This window comes from Nerophis ophidion, linkage group LG05, assembly GCF_033978795.1.
Source record: "Nerophis ophidion isolate RoL-2023_Sa linkage group LG05, RoL_Noph_v1.0, whole genome shotgun sequence".
Classification (NCBI taxonomy): Eukaryota; Metazoa; Chordata; class Actinopteri; order Syngnathiformes; family Syngnathidae; genus Nerophis; species Nerophis ophidion.
This window is the reverse complement of record NC_084615.1, coordinates 18,912,146-18,928,482: the sequence shown is the minus strand read 5'-3', so window position 1 is coordinate 18,928,482 and position 16,337 is coordinate 18,912,146. Positions and strand designations below refer to the sequence as shown.

General features: G+C 40.5%; 1 protein-coding gene across 5 annotated transcripts in view; it reads left to right on the top strand.

The window, feature by feature from the left end:
* Nucleotides 1-16,118, top strand: part of rab41 (RAB41, member RAS oncogene family) — a 30,728-nt gene extending 14,610 nt beyond the window's left edge. The window contains exons 5-9 of one of the 5 annotated variants that reach the window (XR_009806772.1): nucleotides 4,559-4,670; nucleotides 9,932-10,025; nucleotides 10,276-10,369; nucleotides 12,971-13,037; nucleotides 14,784-14,862. Coding sequence is in view for 4 of the 5 variants with exons in the window: in XM_061900298.1 (XP_061756282.1) it covers nucleotides 2,792-2,897; nucleotides 4,559-4,670; nucleotides 10,276-10,369; nucleotides 12,971-13,037; nucleotides 14,784-14,848 (444 nt within the window). In the remaining variant the exon portion in view is untranslated. Of the gene's footprint in view, nucleotides 1-2,791; nucleotides 2,898-4,558; nucleotides 4,671-9,931; nucleotides 10,026-10,275; nucleotides 10,370-12,970; nucleotides 13,038-14,783 lie in introns of all 5 variants that reach the window. The other 4 variants (XM_061900298.1, XM_061900296.1, XM_061900297.1 and 1 more) reach the window with 4 other exon arrangements.
* Nucleotides 16,119-16,337: the final 219 nt, after the last annotated feature.

The following is a 16,337-nucleotide window of genomic DNA, read 5'->3' as shown; positions in this document are numbered from 1 at the left end:
ATTAGGGCTGGGCTATATATTGATATATCGCTGGTTTGTCTCTGTGCGATACAGAAAATGACTATCATGATTTTCGATTATACATTCTCAGGGAGTTGCTTTAAGCGGCGGGCATTAAACTGCATGCGTTTCCCACTCTTTGTTGTCTCCTTCTTACAGAGACTTAAACCAAGTGCACCTTCTTATACACGTCACGTGTGCAATGTCACACGCTCCTGCGGAGCAGACAGGTATCGACATGGTAACGTTCGCTGTGATGATAGCGGAGTGCTGCAAGTGGTAATACGAGAGAGAAGGTGCGAATCTGGTGACAAATGGAGGAATAATTAATTACCAAGAAAAACAGCATAGGGGCCATTGTCTGGCGAAGGTTTGGCTTCAAGCGGGAATATGTTCAACATTTATGCGGCAATAGCGTTGTTTCAAAAAGTAGCAGCACTGCTAATGTTGCATCATTTTTAGAGTCACCCGCTAGAGCAGGGGTCGGCAACCCGCCGCTCCGGAGCCGCATGCGGCTCTTTGACCACTCTGATGTGGCTCAGCCGCAAACTTGCCGACCGCCCGGTGAAGTCCAGTAGATTTCCAAATTTAAGTATCTCTATCAGAAATCTCCCGGGTATACATTTTTCGTTTTTCACCCAGACATCAACTTCGAGGGCGTGCCGTGATGACAATGCATCTAACACTCTTTCTACATGTCATCGCGCCATGATTTTCACCATGCTACCTGCGTGCTGGTCGGCCGGTCACATTTCGGATGCGACCTCAATCTGAACGCATACGCGACTGCAGGGTATACTTGTTCAACAGCCATATAAGTCACACTGATGGTTGTAATATAAACAATTTTAACACTCTTACTAATATGCGCCACACTGTGAACCCACACCAAACAAAAATGACACACATTTCGGGAGAACATCCGCACTGTACCACAACATAAACACGACAGAACAAATACCCAGAATCCCATGTATCGTATACACACAGCTACCAACAACCCACCTACCCAACCCTTCGTGCGTTGGTTGAGGTGTGCGTGGACGGGGGGGTTAGGGTAAGTGGTAAGTGTTTGTAAATGATACATGGGTTTCCGGGTATTTGTTCTGTCGTGTTCATGTTGTGTTATAGTGCGGATGTTCTCCTGAAACGTGTTTGTCATTCTCGTTTGGTGTGGGTTCACAGTGTGGCGCATGTTAGTAACAGTGCTAAAGTTGTTTAAATGGCCACCCTCAGTGTGACCTGTATTACTGTTGATTAACGATGCCTTGCAGTGTGTTTGCAATAGCCTCGCCAAACAATTCTTTGGGCTGGCAAGCTATTTGTACAAGCTGTAGAGCGCGCTAGGGTTAATGCCATTATTGTACGCCCTTATTATTGTTCATTGGGTGAACACCAGCGTACATTCGAGACAATAATTACAATGAAATTCAGGAGTCTCCCGGGAAAATTGGGAGGGTAGGAAGGTGTGACGCTGTGAAGCGACATTCAAATAAAACTCGCAGGGCGCGCTAACATTTTCATATTAAGGTGCGGGCCGCGTGTCTGAGACCCCTGGTTTATACATAGCACAAAGCAAAAAAAAACAACTCTGTATGCAGAATTATTTCATTATAAATTTCAAAAGAGTTATGTGGCTCCCATTGTTTTCTTTACTTTTCGAAATGGGTCAAAATGGCTCTTTTTGAGTGGAAAAGTTGACGACCCCTGCGCTAGAGAATGAAGAGTGCTTTAAACGCCGCATGTCAACGTCTCCGGCCGGTGCCACACCAACAAAATCCCGAAGAAACCATTTCTACATCAACACCGTATGAAAAAAGAAGTCAAAGGACATAACGTCCGCAGGAACCGATTATGCAGTTCATTTTTATGCGACAATTATGGAAATAGCTTGTGTGACATCATGCACAAAAGTGCACTTTTTTTGTTGTAGTGGGGTTCTGTACAAAAAGTGCACTTAAATTTAGTGTGGTTTTGGTATGTCATCTTGGTGACATCATGCACAAAAGTGCACTCATAGCTTGTTTTAAAATGTCTCTGACAATCTTGCACTTTCTGTTTTAGAAATGACATGAATGTTTGTGCCACTGCTTAATAACTTTAATAAATACACGTAGTTGTGATTTCCCTCTCTGCATGAAATTTTAAAAGGAGCATATATAAATGCAGTATGAAGAAGAATGTTTTAATGTAGACACATAGAATCATCATACTGCTGTGATTATATGCATCAAGTGTTCTTTCAGGGCTAAGGAAAAATATGGAGATATATATGGTGTATCGTGACATGGCGTACAAATGTCGAGATATTAATAAAAGGCCATATCGCCCAGCCCTAATATAAATGCATGTCTTTTTGTTTCCTGTCAAAAGAAAGAATGATAACTACTTTATTGATGCATATTATTTCCAGGCTTTCACAGGCCATTCAAAATAAGGTGGCGGGCCAGATCTGGCCCCCAGGCCTAAAGTTTGACACTTGTGTCTTAAATGCTCTTTATTAATAGGCTGTTTATAAGAAGCGGATGCAATTGAATCACTGACATCTTGCAGAAATCCTCTGAACAGGATATGACTAAATGATGATTCAGCAGGCCCCCCTTATTTCTTCTCTTGCTCACCTCCACTTTATCACCTTAATTATTTTTCCCCATTCCTGCATTCAAACCAAAACATCAGCATTACCCCTTGGCTTGTCGCAGTTTCTATTCCTATCTCCACTTTTATTTTTTTCATTCTGCTCTTCCCCTCTTTTTTTTATCTCCTTCCTCTCCCCGTTCCAACTCCGCAGGTCCGACTGCAGCTTTGGGACACTGCTGGACAGGAGCGCTTTCGTAGCCTAATCCCCAGCTACATCCGCGACTCTACCATTGCTGTGGTTGTGTATGACATCACCAGTGAGTCTGGGTTGTTGGCTAACATTCTCTTTCCTGACAGGCCACAACATTAGGTACATTATTGCGATCCAATGAAATATATGTATTTTGACGCAGTAACACTGTATTTATTTAATAAACAATATCTCTGTCAATAAAGGCATTTTCTCATATTGGATCTCACTGGGTCGTGCCAGTGTACCTGATGTTGAGGCGGGTAAGCATGTTGCTCACAATTACAAATCCCAAAACCAGTGAATTTGTCACGTGTAAATGGTAAATAAAAAGAGAATACAATGATTAGCAAATCCTTTTCAACTTACATTCAATTGAATATAATGCAAATACAAGATATTTAATGTCCGAACCGGAACACTTTATTTTTTGAAAATGTTAGCTTATTTGTAATTTGATGCCTGCAACATGTTTCAAAAAAGCTGACACAAGTGGCAAAAAAGATTGAGAAAGTTGAGGAATGCTCATCAAACACTTATTTGGAACATCCCACAGGTGAACAGGCAAATTGGGAACAGGTGTGTGCCATGATTGGGTATAAAAGCAGCTTCCATGAAATGCTCAGTCATTCACAAAGAAGGATGGGGCGAGGGTCGCCACTTTGTGAACAAATGCATGAGCAAATTGTCCCAACAGTTTTAAGAACAACATTTCTCAACCAGTTATTGCAAGGAATTTAGGGATTTCACCATCTACGGTCCGTAATATCATCAAAAGGTTCAGAAAAGCTGGAGAAATCATTGCACGTAACATTGAATGATTGTGACCTTCGATCCCTCAGGCGGTACTGCATCAAAAAGGGACATCAGTGTGTAAAGGATATCACCACATGGGCTCAGGAAAACTTCAGAAAACCACTGTCAGTAACTACAGTTGGTCGCTACATCTGTAAATGCAAGTTAAAACTCTATTATGCAAAGCGTAAACCATTTGTCAACAACACCCAGAGATGCCGCCGGCTTCGCTGGGCCCAAGCTCATCTAAGATGGAATGATGTCAAGTGGAAAAGTGTTCTGGGGTCTGACGAGTCCACATTTCAAATTTTTTGGGGAAACTGTGGATGTCGTGTCCTCCGGACCAAAGACTAAAATAACCATCCAGACTGTTATAGGCGCAAAGTTGAAAAGCCAGGATCTGTGATTGTATGGGGGTGTATTAGTGCTCTAGGCATGGGCAACTTACACATCTGTGAAGGCACCATCAATGCTGAAAGGTACATACAAGTTTTGGAGCAATATATGTTGCTATCGAAGCAACGTTATCTGGACGCCCCTGCTTATTTCAGCAAGACATTGCCAAGCCATGTGTTGCAAAGACTGGTTTCATAGTAAAAGAGTGCGGGTACTAGACTGGCCTCCCTGTAGTCCAGACTTGTCCCTCATTAAAAATGTGTGGTGCAATATGAAGCCTAAAATAGCACAAGTTGCCACATTGACAACTTATTTGCAGTGTGTTTTTGCTTTTATTTAGCATTTACACAACATGCCAACTTCACTGCTTTTGAGTTTTGTAGAAAAAACAATCTTTATTTCCCACCCCGCTGTACTCTCGCTTACTAAGACGTCATAGATGTCGCTCTGACCCTGATGACATTTTAACTGGCTTCTTAACACGTACGGAAGCTCGCGGGCGAGTCGATGACTGTTGCCGTTTTCTTTCATTCACAGATCTAAACTCCTTCCAACAAACATCAAAGTGGATCGATGACGTGCGAACGGAGCGAGGAAGCGACGTCATTATCATGCTAGTTGGAAACAAAACGGACCTGGCGGATAAAAGGTAAACACTTTCAATGTACTAGTTAGATTTAAGCACTGATTAAGTACTCCTAATGCAAAGTGAAATATATGATGGTTCCTTGGGTGGCGCTTGTTGACAGCCTCCAAACATTCATCCTCATTATTTTATCAGCAGTACAGGCAATTCTTGTCAGTAACATTTCAACAAGGCAAAAAAAAGTAAAGAGAACCACCTGTGTATATATTATGTTTTAATATTAGCACTAACATCGAAAAATGTTGAAATAATAAAACAGTCATGAACGCGGTTAATTGGTCGCGGACATGACCGCAATCAACACATTTCTGCAAAGTAGGATTATTAGTATATATTCATAGAGCACAACAAAAACTGTTAACAAGCTTCTTATTAGAACCCTCACCATAAAATAACACCTGTATAAAGTAGTAGCTCAATTGGTTCTGTGTCGGAGCTCTTAAAACAATTATATCTCAAATCAACATCTCCTATTGAAATTTCCAATTTAATTTAATTGGTACTTCTTCTCCCTCTTCCAAAACAGCACCTTTTAAATTTAAACATTCAAAAAGAAAAGTTGATAGTCTCGGTTAGCCTAAAGTGCCACACCGAACGTCCGATGCTACGTTGTCGTTAAAGTAGCACCAATGTGGAGGACATGCAAACTCCACACAGAAAGATCCTGAGCCCGGTATTGAACCCAGGACTACTCAGGACCTTCGTATTGTGAGGCAGACGCACTAACCCATCTTAGACCGTGAAGCCCACCGTAAAATATCAAATTATATTATTTATCTCATTCGCGGAAGAGACGAAGAAAATGTCAGCAATCGTCACATACACATAAACCAAACAGAATTCGGCGGGGGAGGGTCATGGCAGAAGTGCATTGTGGGTCATGGAATGCTAACTGCTATATGCTACTGCCGTAGCTATCAAAATGGATCATTTCATCGTTGGCGGTAACTTGTAAAAGCAGAGAAGGGCTGAACAAAAATGGCACCGAAAAGGAAATCATGTACTGCAGATTACAAGCTGGACGTAGTGAAACATGCAGCAGAAATCGACAAAAGGAAGCAAGGCATACCTTTTGGAGTTCGCAGAGTTGTTTAGAAGCGACATTGACGAAAAAGATTTCATGGGATTTATCGATTAAGAGTGACAGATTTTTTGGTAAAGGTAAAGCATTTTCTGTATGTTATAGTTATTTGAATGACTCCTACCATAATATGTTACGTTAACATAGCAGGCACCTTCTAAGTACACTTATTCAGCCTGTTGTTCACTATTCTTTATTTATTTTAAATTGCCTTTCAAATGTCTTTTCTTGGTGTTGCATTTTATCAAATAAATTTCCCCCAAAAATGCAATTTATACTCCAGTGCGACTTATATGTTTTTTTTCCTTCTTTATTATGCATTTTCGGCCGGTGCGACGTATACTCCGGAGCGATTTATAATCGGAAAAATACGGTAATGAAGACAGACGCAAAAAGGATTGCACGCCTTATTCTGCTCACTGAACAGACAGTCCACTTTGCACACGTTTGCTAAATCAGCTTTGCGTGTGCTATCATGTGCATGGTACATGCAAACATTTAGTAAATCAGGCCCATAATACATAAACACTTATTTAGGCCCAAAGCATGTAGAATATATATTTTTAAAAATCTAAATTCCTCTATTTGAATTGCAATTCAAAAGATGATGCTTCCTGTGCATATTCCTCTGCTCCTTGTTTTTGGAAGCCAGAGAAAAACCAAAACCGTGCTCTCAAACTAGGGCTGGGCGATATATCGAGTTTGTAAGATAAATCAATATATTTTTGAACAAGATATGAATAAAGAAAATATCGTAATATCGATACAATTAATTTCACGTTAAAATGATTAAACGCCGCTTATTTGTTGTGTTCCTTGTTCTCTCCCGCTTCTCACTCCCTCGGCTACTAAACCCCTCCCCTTCCTCCTTCCAAGACATGCTCGCACGTATAAGAATATCCATGGTTGTTTACTATGATGAGTCACCATTTCAGATTAGAGCAGAACATTAGGGACAGGCCAATCAGAGGCAAGATAGGGTGGGTCATGGAACCAGGAAGGGAAATCACAACGTCATCCCAAATGACGATCATAGAGTCGGAGAAGAGAAGAGGGAATATTCAAGCGGGCGATTTATGTATTAAAAAAACTAGTGGAAGATGGCAGAGGGATTCTCTTCTTTAGGTGTTTATTTTAGCGATGTAGACCACGTCCATGAAACGCACAATGCATCCGCTTGGCCACATTTGGACAAATGTATGCATCTGGATTAGAGATGTCTAATATCGGACTGCTGATATTATCAGCCGATATATGCTTTAAAATGTAATATCGGAAATTATCGGTATCAGATTCAAAAAGTAAAATGTATGACTTTTTAAAACGCCGCTGTACGGAGTGGTACACGGACGTAGGGATAAGTACAGAGCACCAATAAACCTTAAAGCAGACATGTGATTTCTTCCGTCTAAAGTCAGAATTCCGTCTTTTTTAATTTCGGGGGGGTGGGGGGGAATTATCTTCCGTTTTTCAGTTTTTTTTTCAGACCCTAAGTCAAGATCCGTTTACCTGCCGATTCGTCTTTTGTAATCGAGACATAGCTTATATTACGCGATAGTTGATTGGTCGATATGTTCCTTTTGACCAATCAGGACATCTGTTATAAATAATGAGGTTATTACCGCCATTTTCCAAATGTAAACAATGTCGGTTCTCGAGAGAAAGGACGCTTCACGAGTAAAATAAATTGATAAACGTGTCAAAAATAAGTTTCGACGGGACTGGATGGAAAGGGAAATCACTGACATTGTTGGGAAGAAGGAAGTTACGACTATGTTAGGCGATTTTATTCGTAAAATCGATCGTCCCGGAAAAGTTTTGTGCGCGTGGTGTCATGATAATATTGACTATGGATCACAAGGTTTCAAGGCTTCGGAAGTACATGCGAAACGCCAAAAACATATGAAACTTGAAGCAAGCAAAACGAACTTTTCAGTAGCTGGTACTTTTGGATCTCAACCGAAAGTGAGCAAACCTTACGGACTTCATCCTTTGTTTACATCGACAACTGCCGTAGACATCGAGAGGAAAGATCCACCCAAACAACCCACTTCAGTTGCAGACAGGGTAGTTAATAATGAGGTAAGCTAAAAAATATTTGCTTGCGAAATACGCATGTTTGTTTAAAATATTAACCAATTATTGCTTTGCGAAATATGAATGTTTTTTTCTAAAAATAAAAAGCTACGTGAAAATATATTATGAAATTACAGAAATTCAAAGAGTCACATTATTGATTCCAGTTAACAATTTATTTGAAATAAATTTGCATATAATACTATTTTGCAATAAGTTCTTATGTCGTCTCTTGAAACAATATTGTCAGTGGTGTAACAAACTTTAAGGTAAATATTTTCACACTTGTTTCATGCAATATGTAAGTGTCCTCACATTTTTATTATTTCCTATTTTTAAATATGAGAAAACAATACTAAACATGTTTAATTATTTTCAAAAATGTATATCCTATTTTGGCGAAAATAATTAAATGTTTACATTTACAGTGATTCATTAGGATAATTGGGGTATGTATGTTCTATTAATGATGTTTTCATGTCTTTAAACACTAAAATATTTTCTTCAAATGGTGCTGTCTTTGCTAATTTTAGCATGTTAAATTGATGAAAAACCAGGAGCTTCGGGGGGCAACGCCCCCTTTGTCCCCCCCACCAGGGCTCCCCCAGACCCCTGGACATTTTTTCAGTCTTTGTCATTGTGGTCAAATCACATGCCTGTTAAAGGCACTGCCTTTGCTTACCAGCCCAGTCACATAATATCTACGGCTTGTCACACACACAAGTGAATGCGAGGCATACTTGGTCAACAGCCATACAGGTCACACTGAGGGTGGCCGTATAAACAACTTTAACACTGTTACAAATATGCGCCACACTGTGAACCCACACCAAACAAGTGCGACAAACATTTCGGGAGAACATCCGCACCGTAACACAACATAAACACAACAGAACAAATACCCAGATACCCTTGCAGCACTAACTCTTCCAGGACGCTACAATATACACCCCACCTCAACCTCCTCATGCTCTCCCAAATTCCAAGCTGCTGTTTTGAGGCATGTTAAAAAAATATCATGCACTTTATGCCATGTTGGCATTTGTTTCCATAACTTGAGTTGATTTATTTTGGAAAACCTTGTTACATTGTTTAATGTATCCAGCATCACAACAAATTTAAGCAAAATGTGTTGATTCCATGACTGTATTTATCAGTATCAGTTGATATCGGTAATTAAGAGTTGGACAATATCGGGATATCGGCAAAAAATCCATTGGACATCTCTAGTCTGGATAAAACATTCATTTGACTTGTCTACCATGTAAGTCCAAATCTAAACTGTTCTATAGTTGCCAAGCCAGGCATTATTCGCCAAAAAATTGCCAAAAATGTATGGCGAAGTGAAGAAGATTATAGTTGCACAATGAAGTCAAGTCGCTTACTTGGCGCTGACCGAAACCGTACTGGGAATTAAAAAGTGCCCGCCTGCAACTGTATTTTTTTTATCTGAGTTTGTTACATGTTGTATTAGTTGCACAGGTATGTTATTTTATTTATCTTATGTAATTTTGTGCTACTTAAACACTTTATACCCATCTTGACATACTGGTTAATAAAAGTGTCACTGACTGCTTACAGTACAGTAGTCATTCACTTCAATGTCAGTGAATCTCGCTCACAAATTAATATCTTTATATGTGTACTTCACCGGAAAATATAACCCGATATATATGTGATATCGATATTAAGTCAAAATAGACTTTTTTGTCAATATCGCCCAGCCCTATCTCAAACCATATGCAATTTAACAGGTGGATCACAAATTTTGAAACAGGTTGTAATGTTGTGTGAAAGCTCTGCCAAAGCCCAGAGTCCCACGTGTTCTCCTGAAAGTGCACCTCATTCATCTTTGTTTGTCTTTATATTTTTGCCACTTTCAAAAATATTTGATTCAATGCTTTCATATTGTTTTCCTTTGCCTCAGATTTTCTTCTGTTCCGTTTTTTTTTTTCCTCATTTTGATTTGATTTCATTTCTGTGTGTGTCCTGTTTGCATGTGTGCTGTGTTTCTGGATTTTCCACCGTGTCTCCTCCCGCCAACCCTCCCACACCCACCACCTCCTTACCCCACCCCGCCCACCACACCTTCCCGGGACCGCGGCAGGCAAGTCTCTGTCGAGGCGGCAGAGAGGAAAGCCCGTGAGCTCAATGTGATGTACATAGAGACCAGCGCCAAGGCTGGCTATAACGTCAAACAGGTTGGTGTCCACCGCCAGGCGGCCATGTTGTCCTTCAGGTCAGGGAGTGTGACTTGTAGACTCCCTCTATAAATACTTTAAGTCATGTTACTGCAGCCTCTCTTCCTTTTTCTTCCTCCCTTCTTTTGTCTTTTATAACCGAACTAACCTCCTCTCTTTCACCCCCAAAAGACTCAAGCAAGCTTTTTCTCTTCTCTACCGTTTCCTGTCCTCTTTGCAATGTTTCTCCATGTCGCCTTCGCGCGAGCAGACAGATCACCACGGAGGAGGGCGAGCAGAGAGCTAAGGAACTGAATGTCATGTTCATTGAAACCAGCGCAAAGACTGGCTACAATGTCAAACAGGTATCACTACGTCTAAACTTCCGCTTTTTACCCTCTTTTTCACTTCTTTCTTGTCTGCTGGTACACACAACTCTTCATTTATCACCCTTTAACAGGTTGTCACGACTTCACTTCATTTGTTGCTATCACAGACAAAGCAACTCGCACTTTTTTTTTCCTGCTTTTTCCCGATATATATGATTAAGTGTAGCATTCACAGGACTATTTCAGAAATGTTTCAGGTCTACACGAGGAATGTACGGTATACCGGTCGGTACGAGTATAGTATCGCATTACTACTGAATAAAAAAACGGTGCTATATTATGTTTGAAAGGTACCGGTTCCCAATGGGTATGACGGTATATATTTACGTCATGACATTGCATGTTCGGCAGCGCACAATCACGGAGAACTTAGAATCAGACAGAAAAGGGAGAATGGACGCATTTTGGCCTAAAAACTAAAGAGAAAGGTGAGAGTAATCAATCAATCAATCAATGTTTATTTATACAACCCTAAATCACGAGTGTCTCAAAGGGCTGCACAAGCCACAACGACATCCTCGATTCAGATCCCACATCAGGGTAAGGAAAAACTCAACCCAATGGGACAATGAGAAACCTTGGAGAGGACTGTAGATGTGGAGATACCGCCACCCCCACCCCTGGGGGACCTGGTGCAATGGGCGTTGAGTGGATCTAGCAGAATAATGTGGGAGTTCTGTCCATGGTGGATCTTAACATAACAGTGAGAGTCCAGTCCATAGTGGATCTAACATAATAGTTATAGTTCAGTCCATAGTGGATCTAGCATAATATTGTGAGAGTCCAGTCCATAGTGGATCTAACATAATAGTGTGAGAATCCAGTCCAGAGTGGATCTAACATAATAGTGTGAGAATCCAGTCCATAGTGGATCTAACATAATAGTATGAGAGTCCTGTCCATAGTGGATCTAACATAATAGTGTGAGAGTCCAGTCCATAGTGGATCTAACATAATAGTGTGAGAGTCCTGTCCATAGTGGATCTAACATAATAGTGTGAGAGTCCAGTTCATAGTGGATCTAACATAATAGTGTGAGAGTCCAGTCCATAGTGGATCTAACATAATAGTGAGAGTCCAGTCCATAGTGGATCTAGCATAATATTTTGAGAGTCCAGTCCATAGTGGATCTAACATAATAGTGAGAGTCCAGTCCATAGTGGATCTAGCATAATATTTTGAGAGTCCAGTCCATAGTGGATCTGACATAATAGTGAGAGTCCAGTCCATAGTGGATCTAGCATAATATTTTGAGAGTCCAGTCTATAGTGGATCCAACATAATAGTGAGTGTCCAGTCCTTAGTGGATCTAGCATAATATTTTGAGAGTCCAGTCCATAGTGGATCTGACATAATAGTGAGAGTCCAGTCCATAGTGGATCTAGCATAATATTTTGAGAGTCCAGTCCATAGTGTATCTAACATAATAATGAGAGTCCAGTCCATAGTGTATCTAACATAAGAGTCATAGTGGATCTAACATTATAGTGAGAGTCCAGTCCATCGTGGATCTAACATAATAGTCATAGTCCAGTCCATTGTGGATCTAACATAATAGTCATAGTCCAAGCCATAGTGGATCTAGCATAATATTGTGAGAGTCCAGTCTATAGTGGATCCAACAAAATAGTGAGAGTCCAGTCCATAGTGGATCTAGCATAATATTTTGAGAGTCCAGTCCATAGTAGATCTGACATAATAGTGGGAGTCCAGTCCATAGTGTATCCAACATAATAGTGAGAGTCCAGTCCATAGTGGATCTAACATAAGAGTCATAGTCCAGTCTATAGTGGATCTAACATTATAGTGAGAGTCCAGTCCATAGTGGATCTAACATAATAGTCCAGTCCATAGTGGATCTAGCATAATATTGTGAGAGTCCAGTCATTAGTGGATCTAACATAATAGTGAGAGTCCAGTCCATAGTGGATCTAACATAATTGTGAGAGTCCAGTCCATAACGGATCTAACATAATAGTGAGAGTCCAGAATCAAATGATGTGGTGCCCAAAGATTCACCGTCCTGCTGAACATCGTTTTAAAAGGTAATAATCAATGTTATCGATACTGGAAAATAAAACATTGGCTTTAAGAAGAGAGGACGTTAAAATTAATGTTTTTAGTATTTTAAATGTATATACTTACGTGAGTCTGTCGCCCATCTATGATGTCATCACCAGGTGCCATCTGTCATCAAAACAAGTATGGCGGCGACTGTAAGAAAAGCAGGCAAAAGAAAAAGTAATAAGCCGCCATTGTGATCAACAAAGTTGAAACATTTTGGCTTTTGTAAAGACAAAGATGTTCTCAATAAGTGGCTCACTGTTAAAATGGCAACACCACCAATCTCTCCAACCACCTACGGTGTTGTTTTTCGTGTAGTATGTAAAAAATAGACGCCATTATCAATTATTCACAGATTTCTGCCATTCTTTGGTGGCACCAGAACCTAACTCGCACCAAAAGCGGGGATCTGTTGTATTATTTCCTGCAACATTGTTTCTGTTTGGATGTTGCATGCTTTGTGTTAAAAGTAATCCCTTTGTCAAGTCATGTGATTCTGCCTTTGTTTTGCAGCTGTTCCGTCGTGTTGCGGCCGCATTGCCAGGAATGGACAGCACAGCGGAGAAGAGCAAAGAAGACAGTATCCTTCCAGTGTTTGCTTCTTACAACCTTCTGTGTTTCATACCAAGGATGGTTTTGGGACTGTCATACGCACATCAAATCCGAAGTGACAGAGCGGATATTTTTTGCCAGTCTAGACGCTCCAAAGTGCTTTGGATCTGATCTTTTCGCATCAGATTCAGGCCACATAAGGAGCTAGTCGTGAATCCGGTTGGAATCTGATCTTTTCAAATGTGACTTCACTCTAATGGCAATGAGATCAGATTGCAACTTTTACGTCATCTTTGGGCAATAGTGCGCAAAATAGGCTATATACATAACAAATAGGTATGTGTGTGTGTGTTTATATATCTAAGTGTGTGTGTGTGTGTGTGTATTTATGTGTATATACAGTCGTGATCAAAAGTTTACATACACTTGTAAAGAACATAGTGTCATGGCTGTCTTGAGTTTCCAATCATTTCTACAACTCATATTTTTTTGTGATAGAATGATTAGAGCACATACTTGTTGGTCACAAAAAACATTCATGTATTTAGCTTCTTTTATGAATGTATTTGTTCAAATGCAACAATACATATATTTAATGATAACTTGAAATACAAAAGACAGCAAATAAATGGAAGGGAAGAAAGAGAAGCGAACTGTATTAACCTTGTAGATTGGCATAGTAAAAATAGGTTAAGCCTGTCATGTGTTACCCAGTTTCCCCGAGGGGAGCAATGTTAATGTATTTTACTTGAAATGTGATTTTATGCATGAGTGCATGTATGTACAGTTGCGATCAAAAGTTTGCATACACTTGTAAAGAGCATAATGTTATGGCTGTCTTGAGATTCCAATATTTTCTACAACTCTTCTTTTTTTGTGGTAGAGTGATTGGAGCACATACTTGTTGGTCACAAAAAAACATGAAGTTTGGTCTTTTATGAATTTATTATGGCTCTACTGAAAATGTGAGCAAATGTGCTGGGTCAAAAGTATACGTACAGCAATCTTAATATTTGCTTACATGTCCCTTGGCAAGTTTCACTGCAATAAGGCAGTTTTGGTAGCCATCCACAAGCTTCTACTTGAATTTTTGACTACTCCTTTTGATAAAATTGGTGCAGTTCAGCTAAATGTGTTAGTTTTCTGACATGGACTTGTTTCTTCAGCATTGTCCACACGTTTAAGACAGGACTTTGAAAAGGTCATTATAAAAGCTTAATTCTAGCCTGATTTAGCCATTCCTTTACCACTTTTGATGTGTGTTTGGGGTCATTGTCCTGTTGGAAAACCCAACTGCGCCCAAGAATCAACTTCCGGGCTGATGTTTTTAGGTTGTCCTAAAGAACTTGGAGCTATTGCTCATTTTTCTTTGTCCCATTTACCCACTGTAAAGCACCAGTTGCATTGGCAGCAAAACAGGCCCGGAGCATAATACTACCACCACCATGCTTGACTGTAGGTTGGGTGTTCCTGGGATCAAAGCCTCACATTTCCTCCTCCAAACATATTGCTGGGTATTGTGGCCAAACAGCTCCATTTTTGTTTCATCTGACCACAGAACTTTCCTCCAGAAGGTATTATCTTCGTCCATGTGATGTCAGAATTGTACTGTATATCCGATATATTTCCACATACAAAAGAAGCGTGGGTCAGATATAAATAGTTGGAATTTGCACTGATCAAAACTCCGATGCAGGTCGGATATTGGGGAAACAAAATGGCAATTGACCTGCGTTGTGAACATAGTCCGAGTTTGCTTAACTCACCCCCCCAGTGATCGACATCAAGCTGGAGAAGCAGCCAGAGATGACGGTGACGGAGAGCAGCTGCTCCTGCTAGTACAAGACCACTCCCACTGCCTCACCCTCCGCTCACCAACAGCTGGTCTTCGGGTGGCCACTCCCCCCCACAGAGGACCCGCTTTCATTCTTCTCAACTCAGCGACTTTTCACAGTCACGGCGTGGACGTGCACCCCAACAACCTTGCAAATGGAAGGTTCTCTTTTCATCCACTTGCATGGCATTCTATAGAAGCGCAGACTGACATTAAGCTAACTCAGAGTCTCCGTGCTGTTACTCGTCATCGTTGTAAAGTGTTTGGTTCTCTATTTTATTTTTTGTTGTGTATATATAGAGAGAGTTTGCCTGACGTTCTGAGATAGCTGCTTGTTTCTCAACTTGTATTTTAAGGAAGTGGAGACAGGATCTTACTAATCATGGCACTTCGTCTCACTCCATCTTTGTTAACTCGGCTGAAGGCATCAAGTGTATACTATTTGAGACGACCTTCCGTGACACCCTCGGCCAAGACCTAGCATCAATGCCAGTAAGCACCACACACACACGCTCACACGGACGCCAGGAAGGGTTTGCATTCACTAGATTAGACAAAGAAGCACTGGTGTTGACTTGACACTTATCGCATAGCACGCTTGCCATGCAGGATGCCTTCGCTTGTTGTGTTCACCCACGTCGTGCACTGAATCCAGCCACCATTATTGTAAAATAGAGGCAAAAAAGGGAAGCCGGCTGACAGGTCCGTGGCTTTCCACGATTCGTTTTGTAGACGACAAAACGCTTACTAACACTCGCTGTAAAAATAAAAATCTGCATTAAAAAGCAGCTTGTCGCGGTGTCCCTCGCTGTAATGCTATAATTGCTTGTTTTTATGTGATTATTTATTCAGTAACTCCAACACACACCTATTTGTTGGCTTTTGACCAAAAGTACAGACGCTGAAAAAATAATTTATTTGTGTCTGCTGGGAATCTCTCTCTCGCTTTTACAGAGGCATCTGTCGTCATAGCAACACTGTTTACAGTCAAGTTGGTTAAGGACCACAAAACTATTCTTTAGCCATGGCATAACTTTGAACACATGGCTGGTTTTAAAATAGGTTTAAGTTTTTGAGCGGATGGATTTAGATCTGACTTTCCGCCACGTAACACCCAAGCTTTGTGCTCTTCTCAATCGTGTCTTGTCACTTGAAGTACGCGCTCCACTCGTGTTTGTGTCAATACTATTTACTCTCCCCTGTGTACAAAAGAGTGGATGACACACAAGTGTAGGCCTATCACATGGAGGAAAATAAACTTATTTCACCAAAGAACATTCTGGAAGCCGCTTTTCTTTCGTTACAGCAAGGGTGTCCAAAGTGCGGACCGCAACATAAACAATGTCACTTGATGAGAAAAAAGATGAACATTTTATACAAAATTTGGCAGAAAAATTAATGTTGCAGAGTTATATTTAAAAACTTGGTGAGCTACTTAAGTAAGGTTGTCCTAGTACCAAAATGTATTTGTGTCAGAACGTGGACTATGGAGTG